General features: G+C 44.2%; 1 protein-coding gene across 1 annotated transcript; it reads right to left on the minus strand.

Annotated features, from left to right (window-relative positions):
• Positions 1-4,122: 4,122 nt before the first annotated feature.
• Positions 4,123-12,962, minus strand: DIPK1C (divergent protein kinase domain 1C). Its single transcript, XM_065753107.1, has 4 exons — positions 12,780-12,962; positions 8,643-9,320; positions 5,490-5,654; positions 4,123-4,778 (listed from the first exon to the last, which is right to left on the minus strand). Exons 1-4 carry the CDS (start codon positions 12,960-12,962, stop codon positions 4,563-4,565), a joined length of 1,242 nt encoding a protein of 413 aa, XP_065609179.1. The 3' UTR covers positions 4,123-4,562.
• Between the last annotated feature and the right edge of the window lie 8,035 nt (positions 12,963-20,997).

Here is a 20,997-nt window from a genome sequence, read left to right on the forward strand (position 1 = left end):
CTTGGATTACATATATCTCGAATGCAGTAGCAGCAGATGCTTGTGGAAGTGATTATGCCATCACTGCTTCTGCACATTCGTAGCATAGGAAGAAAACCCTGTCAGTTTACAAAAAATGAAGCTCAAAGTACATTTCAGAAGGAGAAAACAATCCCAGAGTTTTCAAGAAGCTCAGCAATCACTGCTGCTCAGGGCCCTGAGCCAGCAGGACATTCGTTTATCAAACCTGAATGAACCCCACAGGATAATGGATCATTACCTTTTTAGGGATTTCAACATTTCACCATGCTGTCATTTATAAACATGTAACACTTTCATTGAGAAAAGCGCTTTATTTCATCTTCTTTTTTTTTTTTTTTCCACTGATACAGGCTGTAGTAATCGGGACGATTTTCTGCTTTTACAGAAGTACTACTTCTAAAAGCTTTCACAAAATTATTTTACTCTGTCCAGCCTGCAGTCTGCAGACATCATCATTTTGTGTCAACAATCTTATTTATAGATCCTTACACATATACACCAAATGACTTTGGAGGTGCCGGTGCAGCACCCTCTGTGCTGTTGTTCTTTTTCATTTTAAAGAAATACAGTAGGAACGTTCGGGATCTTTTTTCTGCCTAATTTCTTGACATTCTCTGATTTTTCAGTATAGTCTCCTATTAGCTTTGGGTCTGAATTTAGTTGTCCTGGATTTTCACTCTTCCAAGCAACTCAATCTTTCACTCTCTACGTATTGCAGCCTTCTCTTCTGCCGCTAAAAGCCAAAACAAAGCATTGGCCTTTCTCCCAATTTCACTGAGGATTTGGAGAGCTGGCAGTGCCAGAGGCTCCCAGCTCTGCTCATTGCTCTGGCCTGCTCATTCCCAACAGGTGGATTTCATCTTTCATCTGTTCTGAGCTTCTGAGAGCATTTGCCAGGATTGCTAAGCTGATTGCACACTTCCACTGATAGCAGTCATGGCTTTTCTTAACAGTTGCTTCTCTAGATGTGAAAACTGGTATTAGAAGCACCAGGTTCTGATGTCACAATCTGATACTCATTACAAGCTGAAATTCATCACCTTCTGACCCAATCACATACCACTATATAACCTGCTGAAAGATAGGTAGTATGGTATATGGCTTCAATTATTTTACTGAAAATTACAAAAGAAATAAAAAAGCATTTTGTGTCTACATTTTTTCACTATAGGAAAAAAAAAATCAGAGCAGAGTCCCTAACTACATCCTAATCCCACTTTTCACCACTTGGAAGCATTTTGTTCAGTCCATGTTTCTAATTGAAAGGAAATAATGCCTTCCCTCCCTTCTTCCCCCGTCCCAAAGTAGGCTTTGTACCTACTGCTGCCTCAAGCAATGCATCTGAACACTCTCAGTGACAGGGGTTCAGTGAACTCCCAGTAGGGTTTAGGTAGGCTCAATGTGAATAACTGTGGCTACAGTAATGACCTGCTGTTCTGGATTAGTCACCATAATGTCAACCCCAGGAGCACAAAGGAGACAAGGAAAATCCTTTGGGGCATGTTTTGCTTTGTTTCATATCACTCTCGTGCATGACTATGGCTTGCAGATGTTTTTGAGAAGCATACAGTACCAGAAGGACAAAAATCTGCACTGAAGAAGAAATTGTTCTATGAAAATCTGGAGAAAAAGGCTGAATTTAATTTTTCCTAAAGATTATGGAATGAAATTCCAACTGAACTCCAACTGTAAAGTATGGGAATAAATTCGTGTATTTATATTATTGCAGAGTTGAAACACCTGCTGTTAACCAAGATGCAAAGAAGGAATAAACAATGACTTAATGTCACTCCTGTTTCACAAAGAGCCATAAACGTTGGCAGAAAGTTGCTGAGTAAGGCATGAGTACAGCAAGAGGTAGAAATGAATCAAGAGGCTGTGCCACTTTTATAGGAGAAAAGGATTCAGGAACAAACTGACCAGGCACAGAGATGGGGCTGAGATCAGTTTAAAGGGAACACAATTGTCGGGTTAAGTGGCCGTTTCCAGTGCAGCCAAATGCTATTAGTGAACCTATATAAAAGGAATCATTTTTTATCTGGAGGAGTAACAGCTCTGGAGAGATCTGAAAGTGAGAAACCAAGTGAAAAACACCACTGCCCACATTATAACTAAGATGAAGTGGGAAAACAGCTGGGGCCCAACAGTAGGCAGGACTCTCAGCAGTACCCACCTGACCCAGCCAAACCCCCAAGGCATGAGCCAGCTGGTTATCTCTTTATGTTGGTGCCAAGGCAGAAGGAAAGCAGCTTTGTCAGAAAGGAGCACCAGGTTAAAGCAATTTTGCAAGGTGTCTGAGGCACTGGAGAATCAGGCTCTTAGATTCTCTGTCTCTGCACTCATTGCTGAAGGTGTACCAAAGCAGCCAGAGCTGGCTATGTAAGTGATACGTGCTCTCACAACCCAGCCATACACACATAATCCTACTGTGTTACTACTGAGAGGTTTCTGAAGCATTCATGAGGATTGTTCTCAGCACAATGAAAGGAAGGAATGAAATGTAATGACCTGGGAAAGTGCATAGTGCAGGGGAAGGAGGTCCCTGGCAGGTAGTGGTGCCCGCAGATGAGTCCCAAAGGGTTTGGAAAAAGCTGTCAAAGGCAGTTTCCCTTCCTAAATTCGGCCAAGGACAAGGATTGTCTGAACAAAGTGACATCCCACTGCCATTTTGCTGTTACATTACATTTTACTGTGGGTTTGTTTTGCGCTTTGTGTTACCATGACCCTCTTCAGACTCTCCTCCTCCAGGTCTAAGTGCCAGTTCACTCAAACTTACCTCATACACCAAATCTTCACAAAGCGAGATGTATTTTTTCCCATTTCCTATTCATCTTCTCTCTACGTAAGACAAATCACGTGTCCCCAAACCTTTCACACCATCTGATTCTTTCCTTCAACATTTCCTTCTTTACAACTTCACAACTTTGTTCCGGGACTGGAATTTGGGTGCCTTGTTTTGTTCTGCTTTCCTGCTTTTGCCAAGGATGACCTCATAATGCTGCCTCCCAGCCTAGAGGAGGAGCACGGACTGAATACCACTCATTAAAATAGGAGCTCTGGAGTCCTAGTTCTGGATGAGCAGCACTTGGTGTTCAGAACAGCTCCAGGCAAGACAGCAGAAGACCTTGCGCTCTCTACAAGCTTTTCAGTACTTGAATGATTTTTAAAATCACAGTAGTTTATTGGAAGAAACGATGTTGTGGGTTTTTTGTTGGAAAATTGGAGCTACTTCTGGGTAGGTGTCAAGATCTCCTAAGCAGGCCTCATTTTTCTGGTCACACAGGCCGTTGCTTTGGAAACATGAGTGCAAAGGACCACTGCTGCCCAGAAATAGAGAGTTTATATAAAATTAGTGTTCTCACACTTCAGAACTGTAAGGCTGAGGAATTTACAGATAAAAAAGACTGAGTTGTTCTGTATCACACATCCACAAAGCAGTACCCTCAGTCTTAAGACTGAGGAAGTCTTGTGCACTGAGGGCTGTCCCAGGCTGTTGGTTTATTTTTGTTTGTGGGGTTTGTGAGCTCTTCATGCCGCAAACAGCTCACACATACATCACATAGTACTTAAGACTAAATGTATACAGTGTTTTCTGGATCTGTATGTCAGATTCTTCAGCCCCTGCTACAGAGTTGGAAAGGCAGGTTGATGATTTTAAAGAAATCTAGGAGCCTTTATTTATGTAACTGCTAGATCAGGACTTCTGAAAATCTCCTTTTTCCTTTTGATCGTAAAATTAATACCAAGTACAAAATCCCATAGTTTGGATATTGTTCTGCTCAGTGCAAAGGACAGATTGTTGGCATTCCTGAGCAATTCTGCTCTGGCTAAGTAGTGCTTCTTACCATGTGCTCTGATGTTCAAATGCCTGAGGGCTTGCTCACATGGCAAAACTCAGCATCATTTTCCTCACTGCAGAATATGTGTATCCACATGGGAATGAAACCTGGGTACAATTATTATGCTTTAGTAAACCCCTAGGAATCTTCACATATTTTTTCCACAGAAAGTTAGCTGTGGCACAGGTCACACACCAGAGAATGCATTTGGAAGCATCAGAAAGGAGTGCTTTGGACAAAAGCAACTCTTCCATGTGACAATACATTTCCCTGCTTGAGCTCGGTTTTTGATACTAAAGACTCACTTTACTTTTAAAACCCTCATCCTGCAATGAAATAAAACCAAACATCATGCATGTACTTTTCCACACCCAGCCCACCACTTTGTTAATGACTGATAATAGTTTTGCTGCACTTCCAGTTTCCATCCGATGCGCTGAACGTTGACGGAGAACACAGGAAAATAAACAAGAATGAAATCAGCTCATGTAAAACAATTCCGCATTTCAAGGGATATTAACAGGACATGCTGCACCTGCAGCCTTGAACATCGTTTGCATAGCTGGAAAACAATCTATGTGCTATGAACGTAATACAGTGGGTAGGAGGGATGGAGGAGAGACAGAAAGCACAGGCTGCCTCGTGTACAGCATCGCTTAGCAGAGGCTGTGCCCGTGGCCTTTGCAGTTCTTCCTTTTGCATCTACTCCTCCCTCTGCAGTTCTCGTTGGCTGACCCGAAGCAGATGGTATAATTCAGTGAGAGATTTCAGAGTTCTCTGGTGCACAGTAGCATCCACGTGCCCCAGCTCTGCACACTCCTGCACAGCCTTCTGCAACTGCGGCTGCAGCGGGAAGGAAACCAGCGGTCCTCTGAGACTCGGAGAAAACCAGCGACGGAATATTTTGTCACAAATGACCTGAGGAAAGAAAGAAGAGCAGACTGCTGTCTTGCAGGAGCTGTAACTAACACTGCTTTGCTTCCCTGGGACTGTAGCCAAACCTCTCTACTCTTGTGTCAGCTGAACCCAAAATGCCTCCAGTCATTCAAAGAGGAAGATAAAGAAAAGGATCTTGAATAGAGGCTGTTCTCTAGCTGAGGAATCCCCTTGTGCTTCTGCATAACAAATGCTGAGGGTAGGGAGGGGAGAAACAGGCCAAGCACAGACAAGCTGCGCTCACCCAGCCTCTGTGCTGAATTAGTACTTTCACAGGTTGAGTGAATTATAAGACACTTCATACCAGGGCCACAAACCCTACGGACCCTTCTCTCCACTTCATCTGTGTACTCCACCCGTACAGCAGAGAATCGCAACCTTTCACTGCTTACGGGCAGACAGCCTGGACTTTACTATCAGTGGAGGAGGCAGTAGTGACAAATCCCCTGCTCCTCCTACTTCCTAACCGAGGAACCGGGCAAACAGCATCTGCAGCAGCTCTGTCAAAACACAGCAAATAAACAGTCTGCTTGCACGCCCCAGGATGAGATTTCTGAATGGGACTGGCATTTAAGTGGCCACGTTTAAAAATGTGTCTACATGCACTGCACAGTGTTCTAGTACATACCATACATTTTACAGTCAGCGTGATTTTAAAAGAAAGGGAAGCATAAAGCAGCTGTGTCTACTCACTTGCAAGTTATTATTGGCTCTCTGTGCTCCACATCTTCTGATTTTCAGATTGCATTTTGAAAAGCAATCAAAAAAATTACAATCGTCATCTCCCGTGCAGTTCTGTTCAAGGATGTCTCTCATTTTGGGTTCAAAAAAGGCCATATCCACATCGATGGCCACCACCTGTGGACCAAAACAACCCATCAAAGCTGGCACAGCACAGGCTGTGGATAGGGCTGAGAGAGAACTTCTTTGCTGCCTTCTCTGGGAAATGCTGTGCAGAGAGCACAGCAGAGAACTGGGATCTCAATGAAAGGGCTTTCTTTCACTTAACTGAGCAGCAGTAGTCTTATGAATACCACATTTTAAACAAAAACAGTCAATACTTGAGACAGCAGGAAAGAGAAAATTATCTGTGGACAGTTTGCATCCCTGGGGTCAGCCGGATTGATTTGCCTTAAACCAGAACTATCCAACTTGAAGATTGATTTACTTGCTTTTTGCAGTTTATGCAGATGGCAGCTCAACCTTTCAATTATATGATGTCACAAATCTACCCACAGGCCAGATGGTATCATTTTGCAATTCTCCTTTCCAGACTAAACCCATGACTTTACCACTGCGAAAAGGAGCACTTTGATGCACAGTGAGTGGCATGGCCCCTCCAGACCCACCTTTGCATTTAGTGGGTTTGTACCTGTTCGGTTGTAGAAACCATATTCACCTGTTCAGCTGTAGAGACAGATTCACAGGGTTACTTAGAGCTGGGGAAATTGGGATTGTTAGTTACAATTTTAGTCATTTATTGTGCTGCTGCCTGGGATAGTTTTGAAACCATTCTGGGACTGAATGGCTGGAGTCTCAATTTCTGTCAGTGTCACTCCATACATTTATACTTGACTTCAAAAAACTCCAGAAATAAGCAAGGGAAGAAGGGAAAACAATAGGCAGAAGAGCAAGGTCTCATGTAAATTTTATGTTTGTTTGGGTTTTTTTTAATTATTTTAATATTTTTTTTTCTTTTTTCTTTCCCCAGGGAAAATCTTACGGAGATGAGGCACAGCTTAAAAACTATTTTTAAGCTTCTTGGAGAGCTTGATAGTCATGCTGCAGCCTAGGGGGATTCACACGTTTCAACAGGCTGTTGTTTTTTTCCCTTCCCTAAGCTTTCTACAGTTTTGATGTTCACTTCTTTGGAGTTCCTTGTATCTGGCCAAGATGCATTTGGTGCAAGAGCAGGGCGAAAAGACATTGAAAGTGGTGCAGAATTTCCCCAGTCCTTTGGTCACTGCACAAGCTCCCTGGTGGCTCTCTGCCAGCACTGCGCATCTCTGACAGTCTTGCCAGTTGTTCTGCTAGGAAAAAGAGCTCTGGATGACTTAGCGAGGCAGTGGTCTCTAAAGGAACAGCTCACGAAGGCTGGCATGAGGGCTGCAGAGCTAGCCCCATCACTTGAAAATAATTCTCAAAACTATTGCATGCCAGGCATTTCTTTGAGCATTAGCAGTCTCATTACTGAGATATATAATAATGGTATTATTATGCAGTTTTAGTATTATCCTATGCAGAGTACAGAAACAAGCAAGTAAAAAAAGTTGCTTCAAGCAGGCTGGAAGGACTAAAGAAGAGTTGCCTTTTTTGTGTCCCAATTACGGTAACTGACAACACAGTTGTCCTGTCAGTAGTACTTCTACTTGTCACTCTCCTCCCATAGTCACTCAGCAGAAGCTGTCTCTGTTTTCCTCCACAGCTTTCTGGCTGTACGTACCTCCAACCTCAACCAAGTGGGATGTCAGAAGGAGATATCATCATGCAGTGGGCTGTAAGTAATGTGCAACTGGAAGAACCATGTGTGAGCAACAGCTTACTCTCTTGTTTTTGTTGTTGTTGTAATTAATTCTCCTAGAAAATGCTACCTGAGAATGCTTTCCTCTACCAGAAGGTGCCTGCTGTCTCTTTGGACCCCAGAACTCATGGGAGAATCCTGGAGAACCAAGCCTCATCAAGAGGACTTGTAACGGAAGCCACATCCAATATTCTCTTTCTTCTTCTGTCTGAAATACCATTTTCTCTAAATAGACAGCAACACAGATGTTCCAGCACGTGCTCACATGCAGCTACAGCCTGGCATAACTGAAAAAGATGGGTAAAGCCTGCCTTGAAGGACTCCTGTCACATTCCACTCAGCCTGAGTACTGGCATACTTTCTGCACTTTCTTGCCATAGCTCCCCACCCGTTCCCTGTTCAGCTGCCAAACTGCACCTGAATAAACAATGTAAGTGAAGGGAAAGCAAAGGAGAATCACTCTAATTGCTCTTAATGACTATAAGTTTAGGTTATGCTTCTCAAGTGCTCTGAAGACTTGAGTGTTTGTGAGTTCTGATAACAGCATACAAGTTCCTGAAAACTCTTTATATTCACTCAAAGTGCAGGAACTCCTTTTGCAAGTGTGGTTCAAACATTACACAGAGGCTCCAGTCCATACATACAATTTCCACAATGTGGAATTCCTGTCTGCAGAACGAATGCAAGATATATTCAGCAACACGGTAGTGTGCCGTATCACCACTAAAAAAACATTTACAGCTCTTCACTTGCTCTTCACTTCTGAGTTACAGTCGTATAATGAAAAATAAAACAGTAACAGTACCGAGGAGCTTCATGTCACCATCCTGGAACCATTTCCATTCTGAATAAGCTGAAGACTAAAGCAGAAAGATGTGTATGTTTGTATGCAGGGAGTTCCCCTCGTGTCAGACCAGAAGATTCAGCCTTAGTGTTCCTTTCAGCATCACTACCAGAAATAATTACCATGACTCATGTTACAGTTTCATTTAAAGCTTTTGAGATCTCCTTGCCTTTAGGATGTGTCCATCATCACACCCAAAGGACATGACCCTGTCCGTGTCAATACCTCTGAGCAAGTGAAACAAATAAGAACAGAATAAATAGTCCTCAGAACAAGCAGTAGGATCCAGTGCTCTGAAGTGGCTGCACGTATTACAAGAGGAAAAGCAGAAAAGGAGCTCCCACATCACTTTTAAATACACTGGTTTTGCAAAAACGTGGCAGAAAACTGTGAGGAGGGAACTGTCATTTTTTATGCTGCCACTTTCAGATTAGAATTTAAAGTCAAATATCTGCAACACAACCCCAAAGCCCCAGCTTACCGTAAGGTCGTGCCTGATAGCAAAGTTTTCTGGCTTGATGTCACACAGGTGTAGGCGATGAGAGAAATCATTATCAAAATGTTGTACCATGTCCAGAAAGCTGAGTGCAATGTCAATGATGGCTCTCACTCTGCTTCTGCGGCCAGCAAGGGAGGAACCTACTATGTTTTCCAAGGGAAAAACAGTTCCGTGCCAGGCATGTCCAGCTGTAAGATACTCCACGGCATAGAAATGTCCGCAAGAGCCAATAATTCGTAGCACATGTTTGCTGAAGTCCTGCAGCAAACTGAAGAAAACATATTCCTCCTGCTGGAGCAAGGACCACATGCTGGCCACCTGTGCTTTCCAATGTGGTCCCTTCCTCTTTGTCCACAGGGGCTCTGTGCTATTGTTAGACAGCTCCAGACCCAGAACATTTTTGACCTCCAAGGCTACCATCAGCAGAATCTCTGTTTCAGGAATATCCGGTGTTTCCACCTCGTCCAGCATACTGAGATGCTGGTAGCTGGAGAAGATTTCCTTTTTGGATTTCAGGATGATGGGCTGGCCTCTCCAGTCAGCCTGGATGACCTTCTTACCTCTGTCATAGTACAGGCAGTGTTTGTACACCAGCTTCTGTGCCACACACAGGTCTTCACAGAGGTCGCCAGTCAGGGCTCCACTGCTGTAGTCGAGGCACTGGAGTGAAAGAGCAGAACATTCATATTCATATGCCCATGGATCACTCAGAAGGACATCAGGAAAACAGTGAAGGTTCTAAGGCTCTAAGCTCAGGAGGGCTGTAGCAGTTGTGAAGCACACACCTACAGCTGTCGAGTGATTCAGTGGCTTTTCAGAAGTCTCTAGAGACTTCTCTTACTACAGGGGGCCCTGCTTCAAAGCAGGGATTTGGGGGAATGGTAAAAGGGCAGGCTTTTTTTTTAGGTTATTTGAGAGTTCAGTGGCACAAACTTTTAACACATTTAGGCATGCTACATGAGATTCGGAGACATTTTTATATGAACTGCATAGGTGTTTTTTTTTTTTTTCTGATTAGAGGAAAACAGTCCACTGTAACCTGGGAACTGCTGTTTGATAGTTAAGTAGTCACTGAAATTTTATAAACGAATTGCAAGGTTTCCCTCACCAATCCTCGCCCAAAGCCATAACTGTTCCCATGCTGACACTTCCAGAAGTACAGGCCATTCCTATACTCCTGTGAGCATTCAGAAACGCAGCTGCAGGGACTACTTTGGGCGAAGCAGCAGAGGGAGTGATCGGCCGCCTCTGGTGGAAGAGGAACAGACTGTGGTAGTGAAGAAAGCCAAACAGCTGGGAGGGGGCTTGACAGTGTCAGCCTTCTTCATGGCTTTCTGGCCTTTAAACTTCCACTGAAACAAGCTGGCAGCTCCCACTGCACGTAGAACACCCCCACCGGCTGCCTGAGCCCCGCCTCATTTGTAACTTGCTGTTACGTAAACAGGAGACGTGAGCAGAACATTCAAGCAACGCGTTTTCTCAGAGTAGCCTCTGAGGTGCTACACCGAGGGAATCCAATGGTACAAATCGCACTGACGAGTGGGTGTGGGATTATGTCCAAAATCCAGGGATGGTGCAGGAAACGGTGCTAAATTGTCTGAACAGCTCACTGGGTGCACGTCATCAGGCACAAAGCATGCACTGCAATGTCCTCACAACCCAAAGGAGAACATCTACTGCCAGCAGGGGCAGCCACGTAAGTGGCTCCTTCAGTCCAGGGTGATGTACCTGTGCAACACCCACACCTCTGCATCTACAGGATGGTCTCCCTGGCAGACTCCCTGTGCTGTCAGAGCTCACAGATCCAGGATCTTGTGAAAATCTCCTTCTATGAATGCAATACAAGTTTAGTTTCCCTTTTTAAGTGGGAAATACATTTTGGAACTTAAATACAATTAAAATCATTGCTCTTCTGTTGAGAAAACTATAACCTTGTTACACTGGAATTGAAAGAATTGAGAATACAGGACTCACTCCTGTAACTGGGTCCACATGAGTGAACCCCTGCCCCTGGGGACAGTTTTCTTGTGTTATATTAACTCTTGGGGGGCAAATGCATGTGCATCTCACATCTAGTACAACACATGGCCAGGAGACTTGCAGTCAAATGTGAACACACAGCGTGTTTCCTTGTGTTGCCATCATGTCATATGTAACAGCAATAACAAGAAAAAGCAGTTTGGAAAAAATAATCTCACATTTCCCAGCCACAGGAGCTGACTCATTTTTGAACACGGCTGCTGTTCAGGACCGGCCTGCTGTTCCGTTTGAACCACATGTCTGACAAACTTCTTATGCTGAAATGCAATGCTTGCAAAGAGAAATCAGCCAAGGAGTTCCTACTCTGATAATGATTAAGCCTTCAAGAAATACCATCCTCTATTGGTCACCAATACAAGCAAGAATTTCAAAAAGGCTTCTTCAAATAATGAAAAGCAACTCAGCACTCTCAACACTTTTCAAGAGTGTCTATGGACTGGAAACTTTTAGACAGGTGATTTGGATTACCCTGCAACAGAAAGATGGCCTCTGTTATTTACCAGCTCGGGAACCTTTTCACCAACTGCAAATTTCATCATACAACATTTTACCTCCTCACACTGACTGCTGACAAAAGGGAGAGCTACAGTCCAAAGAAATCTAGGAATGGCCCTCCACACTGACATCTCTGTCCTAATGACCATGCTGCCAGATCTGCTGAGATGGTTTAAATCTTCCTAACTGGCGCCCTTTGAATGTCGCTAAGTACCAGACTTTTAAACCCCAAATATGGAAGTGATACTAAGCAAAAAGCTGTATAGAAAAAAAACCTTTACAATATGAGAATGCAAATATAAGTCGGGCTTGAACTCTGTCATCTCTTTCTGTTTTATTTGGCTGCATAATTTTTCATAACCGCAGTACACCAAATAGGCTAAAAAAGTTGGGTTTAACTTCATGTAAAAGCTTAATTTAATGTAAACCCTACCTAGTTTATGTTAATTAAAAAATTCACTGTACCACCATCACTTGGAGTGTATGTGAATCTTGAGAATGAGTCCTGTCTTCTTGATACGTACTTCTCCTGTGTAAATGGAACACTGGTCAAGGTTTGGGAGGCATCAAACTGCTCCAGAGAAAATTGATTCAGTATAAGCAAAGTTGGAACTGGCATTAGGAAAAAGGACTCTCTCTTGGAGAGCTGAAGTTCACCCCTGCAAAACGCATAGGGCTACTAGGGCCTTCCCAGAACAATGCACATCCATATAAAGGATGCATTTTACTCAGAAGATGGACATAGATCCTTAGAAATGCCATTTACAATGGCATATACTCACGCAATTTTCATCCACTTGTTTTAAATAGCTCATATTCTGATCTCCTGCTGAATGCAGCACAGATGACAAGCGATGTAATTTCCTTTGGAAGCCAGTTTTCTGTTGTAAGAGGTGTGATATCAGAGCTACTAGATTGTTTTGTCAACCAAGTGCACTTTAAACAGCTGAGGCACTCACACAGTGATTGGAAGGTGTATAAAGACCCATCTCTGATGATGAAGCTGAGCTCATTTTCTAACCATTCCACTAGAATCCCTTTCTAATGCCATTTGTGGGGTTGTGACTGTGGGTTGCACACCCTGAGAACACAGATGAACACAGCATTCTCAGCCACTTGCTCCTCTGTTGTACAGACGTTAGGGCATTTTATGAGCAATGCTTGCTTGCTGCAGATTATTTCATTTCCATCAGCATTTCTCCTTTCCCATCCCTTCTTCCCTTCTTCCCTTTCCCTTTCCCCAACGACACAGCAAATGCCCTTACGAAACAACCTCAGAGCCTTAACCCACGCTGCTTCTCTTTTGCCAGCGCTTCCCGCACAACCCCGCTCTATTTCCTTTACTGTTCAAGTCGCTTGACGTTAACGAACATTCAGACATCCTTCCCCTGAATCCCGCAGCACCGCGTCCGACATGTGCCAGACGTGATGCAGACACATCTGAAGCTGCGCACGGTTCCCGAGCGGCGGCTTTTCCCTCCGAGCACGTTCCCGAGCGGAGCACGGCAGCGCGCCCGGTGTCGGTGCCGCCGGACCTCCCGTCCTCGGCGGCCGACGGCGCGGTCCCCGTCGGGGCGCACGTACCAGCCTGGCCAGGATGCGGTGGCCGTCCTCGTCCGTGCAGCGCTCGGAGAAGACGCTCCCGTGGAGGAGAAAGAGCAGGGCGCTCAGCACCACCCAGCCGGCGGCCCAGGCTACGAGGAACGCGAGGGCGCACCGGCGCCAGCCTGCGAGCCGCAGCCTCCTCCAGCGCGGGATGCCCCTCATCGCCGCGGCCGGGCCGGGCCGCTCCAACCCCGAGCGCGCCCTCTCCGCGCTCCGTGCCGGCGTCCATCGCCCCCCGCCCCGCCGCCTCCCCGCGGCCGCCCCCGCCCCGGCCCGGTGCCGTCCCCGCGGATCCCGGAGCGCTCCTTTTGAATTGAAGCCACGTAGTTCCGCCTTCTTTTGTCTGCTCTCCCTGTGCCAAGCGGCCCCTGCCACTGCCGATGGAGCTGCTCGGCGGCTTCTCACCCCCCCCTCCGCCTCCCCCTTCCCCTCCAACTTTCGCGCCCGGGAATAAAAAGGGTTTTGAAAGCGGGCGGGGGCTGCTGTGGGAACCTCTTCTCATCCCTGATTCTCTGAAAGGGGCAGCCCGAAGACGGACGGCTCTTGCTGAGAGCTCCCGTTAAATGAGAGGAAAAAAAAAAGGAGGAAAGAAAGAAAGAAAAAGTTGTTTATTCTGCAGTAACTTCTCGTGCAGTTTCATCCTGCCGGGGACGGGTGCCTGCTTACTAACACCCCCCTCCCCCATGGCGGGCTGCTCCTTGGACTGCTCACAGCATGGTGGGCTGCCCCATCCCGTGCCGCCGAGGAGCTCCGCACCGCCGCCGCCTCACGGCTCCGCGGCAGCCGAGAGCAGCAGCAGGCAGCTCAGTGCAGAGAATCACAGGATGCCTTGGGGTGGAAGGGACCTCACAGCCCACGCAGCCCCACCCCGTGCCGTGGGCAGGGCTGCCCCCAGCAGCTCAGCTGCCCAGGGCCCCATCCAACCTGGCCTTGAGCGCCTGCAGGGATGGGGCACCACAGCTTCTCCGGGCAGCTGTGCCAGTGCTTCACTGCCTTCTCAGTAAAGAAATAAAGGCGCCTGACTCAGGTTTGCTGTCAGACATAGTGAAAAAAAGGACCAGATTCATTTTCTTTCCCTTGTATAGATGGTTACTTCAGGCTACTTGCAATTCCATAGCAGGAAGATGGATTATAGTTAAGGAAATCACTTGGAGGGTAAATTATTTACCCAAACGAGTAAGAACAGCAGTCTGCCCCATGGATGGAAAACTTAAAAATACAGTAGACTAATGTGTGCCTTGTGTCAGTTGACCCAGGACACGTTTCATTACTCTGTTAATTTAAGGTGATAAGGGGAAGGCTGGTGCACCTCTCTCAAGAAGACAGGCTGAGGGAGCAGGGCTTGTTCAGCACTGAGAACAGAAGGCTGCGGGGACACCTCAATTTTTCACTCAGAGGGCGGTGAGGCCTTGTCACATCTTGTGTTGCTAGTGTTTTGCTCTCTCTCCTACCGCCTCATTTCTCCACATGTCTGTGGCCATCCTCCTTGCATTTCCTTCCCCGCTCTGGTCCTTCTACCTAGAGAACAGCAGCTTTTCTGGCAGCAGAGATACAGTATGTTTCCAGAGCACAAGGAAGTCTGACTGGGATCTAGGATCTGAAAACTTTAAATCCTATCTCTGCATTTGGTTCTGATGTTTTCAAAAGCTCTCCTATGAGTTTTTGGGGTTGATCTTGAAATTCTTGGGCAGTGTGTGGAGAAAGGCAGGAGGGTTGGTTCCTTTGTTGTTCCCTCATAGAGAGATGTGTCCTACCTGGAAGAGGATCACAGATGGCAGGAGGATGTTTCCATACAGCTTGGTACAGAGCTGTTAGTTTAATAGTTTAGGCACTACCAAAACTGCATATATTTTTCCATTTCATTCCTTGGCTTCTCTCCGCATTGGTATTCCCCCAAGGGACATTATGTATTACCATTTCACAACTATAAAGTTCTGTGTATGTATCATTTGCATCATTCTGAAAATAAATTCTAGTTACTCTTGGCTTTGAGCTAAGATCAAACTACGGGGACCTCAGCTCTGTGATGGCACAGCTGAGCGCTCTAATTGCCGCTGACAGAGCCAAGCAGTGCCCTTCTCTTCCTTTCCCTCCCTGTTTCCTCTCGTTCATCTCTGTGTAGTCCTATCCCCTAGCGAGAGATGTGTTTTACTGCCCAGGGAGTTTACTCAACTCATTAACGGAGAAGAAACTCATAAATCTGTTCTTTGCTGGGATTATTTTCAGGCGGGTTAGAAAGCCCGAGTGCCTGGGGATGCAGCCAGGCACACTGGGGGAGCTCTGCAGTGAGGAGAGCAGCAGGCCAGGCCACGCAGAACAGCACAAGACAGAACTGTTGTGCCGGCTCAGCTGTGTCACATCTGCATGTCAAGAATGCAGTGTGATGTTATAGATTAGGGTATCTAAATGGAAATAAATGCTGGAAGGGACAGTCCTGCCCCTACTATCACCCCAGGCACATGCCTCTGCTGCTTCCTTACATCAGTGCTGGTAACTGCTTAGCAGCAGGGTGACTGAGCTCAGCTGCTTGATCTGGAAAAAAATGAGCCCTGCAAAAACGATCTTTCAGCCAACCAAAGCAATTCACCCTGTGGCCACACGTGGCTAGATCACATTTACTCACAGTGTGAGGGCTGCTCCTGGTGGCAGGTGCATCAGCTTGGTTAGAACTTCAGGCAGTAGCTGTAGGTTTTTGATGTACTCTGCATTTCCTCTCCAGGCAGCAGCTGAAATGCACTGGGTTTTGGAGTAAAGAGCCTACAGCTCTCTCTTCAAATTGGAAACAACTGCTGTACATAACAAGTGAAATATCTTTACACACAAGTGTCTGCTACTTGGAAATGATGGAACTAATAATAAAAAGAAGTAGACTAAGAAAGAAGAACAGTTGAAAAAGCCCTAGGTGTAAGAAACTTGATGAAGTAAATGCAAGTTACTTGACACTCACAGTTGTCTGTGAACCAGTTTAATTTTATGGTAAATCCCATGTGAGGCATTTGCAGGAAACAATGTCCTGTGTCCCCAAGAGATTTTGATACAGCCTTCAGAGAGTGGAAAGTGTTTGTGTCTCTTTTTCCAGTCCCTGAAATTTCAGCAATCCTGCAGACTGCAGCAGGAGTGAAAAATGAAACAACTGTGGTAATGTAGGTGTGTGTGTGTACACGTGCATGTATCTACACACAGACACACCTATGTATGCATCTCTTTAGATCACAACAAGTATCAATACAGAAGATCTGGATGCAGTGAGAGATCACGGCCTCAGTGTCTGAGGATCAGGAGCCTTTCCTAGCAGTCAGATGCCAGTTACAAAACTGAAAGCTGGAGCTTTAAATTCCCCTGAAATTTGAGGATCTTCTGGCTAACAGAATATTCCTACATACATTCAGATATGGCTATCTGACATTTAATTCCTATTTTCCTGAAAGGAGCTACATTTCTCATTTTAACTGAAACTTAAGCTTGATGAAAATTAATTAGTGGAAGTTAAATTATCAATATAGGGGCAGTAAAAATAATCCTAGAATTAGTATATCAATTGCCATCCAATTAAATTGCCCAAAAGTTTGAATTACTGCTTCAGGAACAGAAATACAGCATCACGTTGGTCTCACTGGAAAGTTGCACATCCCCAGTGACAGCTCAGAGCTGGAACAGCATCAGGACACAGCACCGAGGAGCAAGGTGCCCTGGCATGGCTCTGTGGAGGAGCCTGGCACAGCATCTGCCTGAGCTGCATGGCCAAGCTGGGACCACAAGGAAACACCAGTGTGGGGACTTGCTGAGCCCACACTTTTCACATTGACTGCAGATAGAAGCTGTGTTGCCCAGGCTACATTAGGCTGTTAGTCCTTACTTTCCTAACTACTTAATTAATATGGAGAGATTAAAAGAAAAAATAAATCTATCATTAAGAAGTACCTTGGCACTCAAGTTAATGAAATGTGAAACTGGTTTATTAGGAATTACAGTTCTGTTTGATTGATTATATCACCTTCTGTCAATAGCTCTAGGTTGTCTCTGGAAATAGGGTACGTTGTGGTTTGTCTTCTGAAGGGCACAAATAGGTCTCCCACTTTTCTTCCACAAGCTCAGGAAACTTTCAAGTGCTGTTCAAACGCACCTTAAAATAAATTTTAACACATAAATATTTCTTTCTGATTTGCTGTGGTGAGGTTGAGTAGCAGAAAAACATCATAAGATCTGACATACATTTGAACATGTCCTTTAGGCAGTGAAATTCCCCTCCAGAGTACTGACTCCAGAAGAGGAATCCAAATGCATTTTCTCATTTATGCCATTAATCAAAAAGAATATCTTGCAAACTGCTCACAGTTGTTTCACTGCATCCATGTGCGCTGAGTTTATTGGGTTACACTGCAAACCAGGAGCAGAAAAAGGGCGTAATGTGAAGTACAGACTATAGCTTTGTGGACAAGGAGAATACGTGGACTGATGCACTGATGTAAACAAGAAAAAAGTGTGCAGACAGAAAAAAGCTTTCCTTCAGGTCACGTTAAGAGGAATTTCTAAGACATTTTTTTCCTGTTTTTATTTTACTTTCTGCAGGTATTTCTTAGGCATAGCTACCCGTGGAAGCCAAACTCATTCATTTCCTTCTTCCTTCTTACCACTTTCTACACTCTGCAATGCAGATTTTAATTGTCTTGCTCTTCTCATATATCCACTTCCAATTAATCTCTTCATTAACTTCATGCCAACTTTTCCCTCTCATTTTGAAACAGTTTCATTGAGGAAGCTGGTGAGATACTTCAGCAGTGCCTGCAGCAGGTTGAGGCAGTTCTTCGGATCAGATGAAACAACAAAGGTGCAAAAATACTCCAGAATATTTGTCCGTATATAAAAAATGATTCCCAACACATACTTGTGTGTTCCTTCTCTGCTGCATCCCTTGTCCATTTATTCTACCAGTCATTAGGAAGAAAAACAGCTTAATTAACTGTAAGATGCAGGTCAGTCAGTTTGTAAGCTGAATTATTAGTGCAATTGTCTTTGCCAGAATTGGAGATGAGGGATTAGAGTTAGTGACTTGAGAAAAATTTCTCTAGCATAGAGGGATAATTACCAATAGAATCTGCCAGTGTGTGGTGCATTGTACTTCTGTCTGGAGTGTGTGAAAGGGAGACGTGTCTGTCCATACAGTATGAAAGGAGAACAAAGAGAGAAATGCTGCAATTCTTTTCTCGTCTTTCTATGCACAGTTTCTAAGCTTTGCACCAGACTCAGGCCCAGTGATCTCAGTGTACCAGTAGTACTGAATCAGGCCCTCTGTAGCCTCCCTTTATGAGATTCTGAAGCAATTCCAGAAATATTCTGACATTGCAGTAAGGTTATGTGGAAAGTAAAAAGAGAAAACTTCTACTAAGCCAATTCCCTGCGGCCTCTTGTGATGTGCTGTTATTTACACTGGGGACCCGAAGTCATTCAGCCAGGCAGCTTGTGTTCCACAACAGACATACAGCATTCATTGGGCTGCAGTCATTTAGATATGTGGTAGCTTAGAAGGGTAAAGAGATTTAAGTACCACATCTTCTATTTCAGTGACTGGATTACATTCCAGGGCCTTGGTCAAGAAGATTTTTCTATGGCTTGGCTCTATGTCAGGAGAGTAACCATGTTGTCATGTAAATAAAAATCCACCCAATCCAATGGCTGCAGACCTCTCAAAATTAGTTCATTTTAGGAATTTACACCAGGCAGGTTTTAAAGTTCTTTCTCTGACAATACGGACCTAGGATAGCCAAGGCCCACTCCCTGCCATTTTGTTTTGCTCTGGCATTTAAAATGCAGCCCAGGTGTGTTCAGAGCACTCTAGGAACCATGAAAGGCAAATAACTGATTCATGGATGTGAAAAAGCATCTTCACTGAAGGCACGAGTGACCACCAAGTGGACACTTCTTATATTGCACTTGTTTTGTAATTTATACATCTAAGGTCCGGATAGAGCTTGTGCTGCTTTTCTTCACTCACAGTCAGAGATCTGATTTTGTAGCAGGTGTTTTTCTTTTTTTTTTTTTTTCTGATGATTTTGCTTTGTTCTTTTGGCTCAAGGGCTGTGTTCCATAGTGCTCTATGTTTTAGAGTTAAATGATATGTAGGCATCACCTATGACAGATCACAGTGTGTTTACATTTATGTCCATTTCTTGATTTCTCTTCTACAAATGCAGATATGAAACGGGAAAAAAAAGAAGATTCAGCAGAATCATGGATAACTTGCAATATCAGGTCTATAAAACTTAATTACTTCCAGTTGTTTCCTTGAAACTGTTCTTTGCAGTTTCTTTGTGAACGATGAATGGCTGGAGCAAACTGAAAAACGATCCATTAATGAAATTCAATTTTCCATCCATCTCTGCAAGTAATTAGCTTTTCTCTAGGTAATATACTGCAAGTTTGCATGCCTTCAATGTTGGATGGCATTTGTTTAGAGAAGAGTAGACGATTTAGTTGCAGTACTGCTTAAAACAAACAGCTCATAATTATACCCAGGTTAAATATCCATTAGTGTGAGTGACTCTCCTGTGTTTCTCCTGAGGAGGAGATACATGTGCTGCCTGAGCAGCAACTGTACCACTGCTGTGTGGTGTTACCTGTGTTACATAGAGGCATTGCCCTCCAGCCACAGATAGCCAGGCCTATTTACAAAGGAGTTCTGGCTGCATAGATATCAATAGCCAGCATAACAAACACAGCACTACCTTCTGCTTCAAGTGAAGTTCTGTAGGCTCAGGAGACTCAGAAGTGGATTTCCACATCTTCTTCCACAGATACAATTTTTTGTAATATGTTTGCAATTCAATTCCTCACACAAAAATAAATAAACAGAGAGGATAACTTGCTTCTCATCAAAACTGACAAGGTGTGTATGGCTCACTATGTAGATGGATCTCTCAGGAGATTTAATATTATTATCGTATACCATTTTATAATCTGGTGCTGAGTCAGCTCTTTCTACCAGGCTGTGTTGCTTTTTGTGAGCTGTCTTTTGATGAGAAACTAAATTGACTGAGAAGCACTGTATTGGGCAGTAACATACCTCTTGAATAGGCATCATTTGTTATGGGCTGGAGCCAACGGCCACTGCACTTAACAGAAGCCATCTGACAGTTTTCTGTTCACTTTGGCATCATGAATATCTGTACTTGTTTATTGGATTATCAAAATGCTGATCCTTTTTGTAAAAGCAGAACTTGGTACACACTTGAAAAACGCCTTTTTGTAATGAAGCTTTTGATACACAACTTCTAACCATTACCTTGACATTCCTTTTTTCTGAATTGACATTGTCATCTTTTTCTATTTTCTGTCTTTTGTCATTTTTCTCCAGTATGATTCCATTTTTCACCCTCTTTTTTTTTTCATTTCTCCTTATTCTTCAATGATTGACCCTTTTTATCCTTCTTAGCCCTTAGTTATTTACTACCAACAGCATCTGTCAATCATTTTTCTCCTCAGAGAACTTCATGTGTTATAGAAGGAACACCTTCTTCCAAATCCTTAGGCTCTTCTGGCAAAAAGAGGCTTAATTCTGATTCAGTATCAGTGGATTTACCTTGAATTTACACTAAAACACATAAAAAGAGGAAGACGCAGATCTGCCATTACTACACAAGATTTGATATTCCCTGCTTTCATGTTCCTCTCATCCCTGTACATTTCTAAGCTGTGCTTTCAGCCCATTCTATAAAGGGAAACTCACATGTGTTCTTATCTAAAAAAATCTTATAGCTAATCTCTCAATAGAAAACAGGCATTACATTATTCTGGATGTGATACTCAGTCTGGGAAGTAGAGAGATGCACCAAAGGGTGTGGGAAGGATCCATGGTGAAGCCACAACAGACACAGAGGAAAACTCCTACAGATCTGCAGCACTAGAGGAAAATTCCGTCTGGGGAAACACTTTAGCTCCACTTCCTTTAGGAGTGCAAGCAGCCCTGGCCAAGTCCCTTTAATATTTCTCTTTCACTTTGGCAAATCAACAAGTAATAAAAGACTGAAATAAAGTCTTCCAACACTCCAAAATATATTCAAGGAGAAATTGAAAGTGACATCTACTGAACACAGCATGTTCCATGCACTTTCAGTGTGGATAAACTGGGCACGGTGTTGGGAAGAAAAGTTGGGCTGAAATAAAGGGTGGCTGAGATTAAGTTCCAAAAGGGTAAAGGTTT

This window comes from Cyrtonyx montezumae, unplaced genomic scaffold (assembly GCF_038088225.1).
Source record: "Cyrtonyx montezumae isolate F1298 unplaced genomic scaffold, pur_monq_1.0 scaffold_8, whole genome shotgun sequence".
NCBI classification, from domain to species: Eukaryota; Metazoa; Chordata; class Aves; order Galliformes; family Odontophoridae; genus Cyrtonyx; species Cyrtonyx montezumae.

Bases quoted from the DNA above. Each gene is read 5' to 3' on its own strand.
- DIPK1C (XM_065753107.1), bottom strand. From the start codon at position 12,962: ATGAGGGGCATCCCGCGCTGGAGGAGGCTGCGGCTCGCAGGCTGGCGC. The intron at 9,321-12,779 runs GTACGTGCGCCC...CTTTCACTCCAG, and splicing joins ACCGCATCCTGGCCAGGCTG to TGCCTCGACTACAGCAGTGG. The intron at 4,779-5,489 runs GTGAGTAGACAC...TTCTTTCCTCAG, and splicing joins GAGCCAATAATAACTTGCAA to GTCATTTGTGACAAAATATT.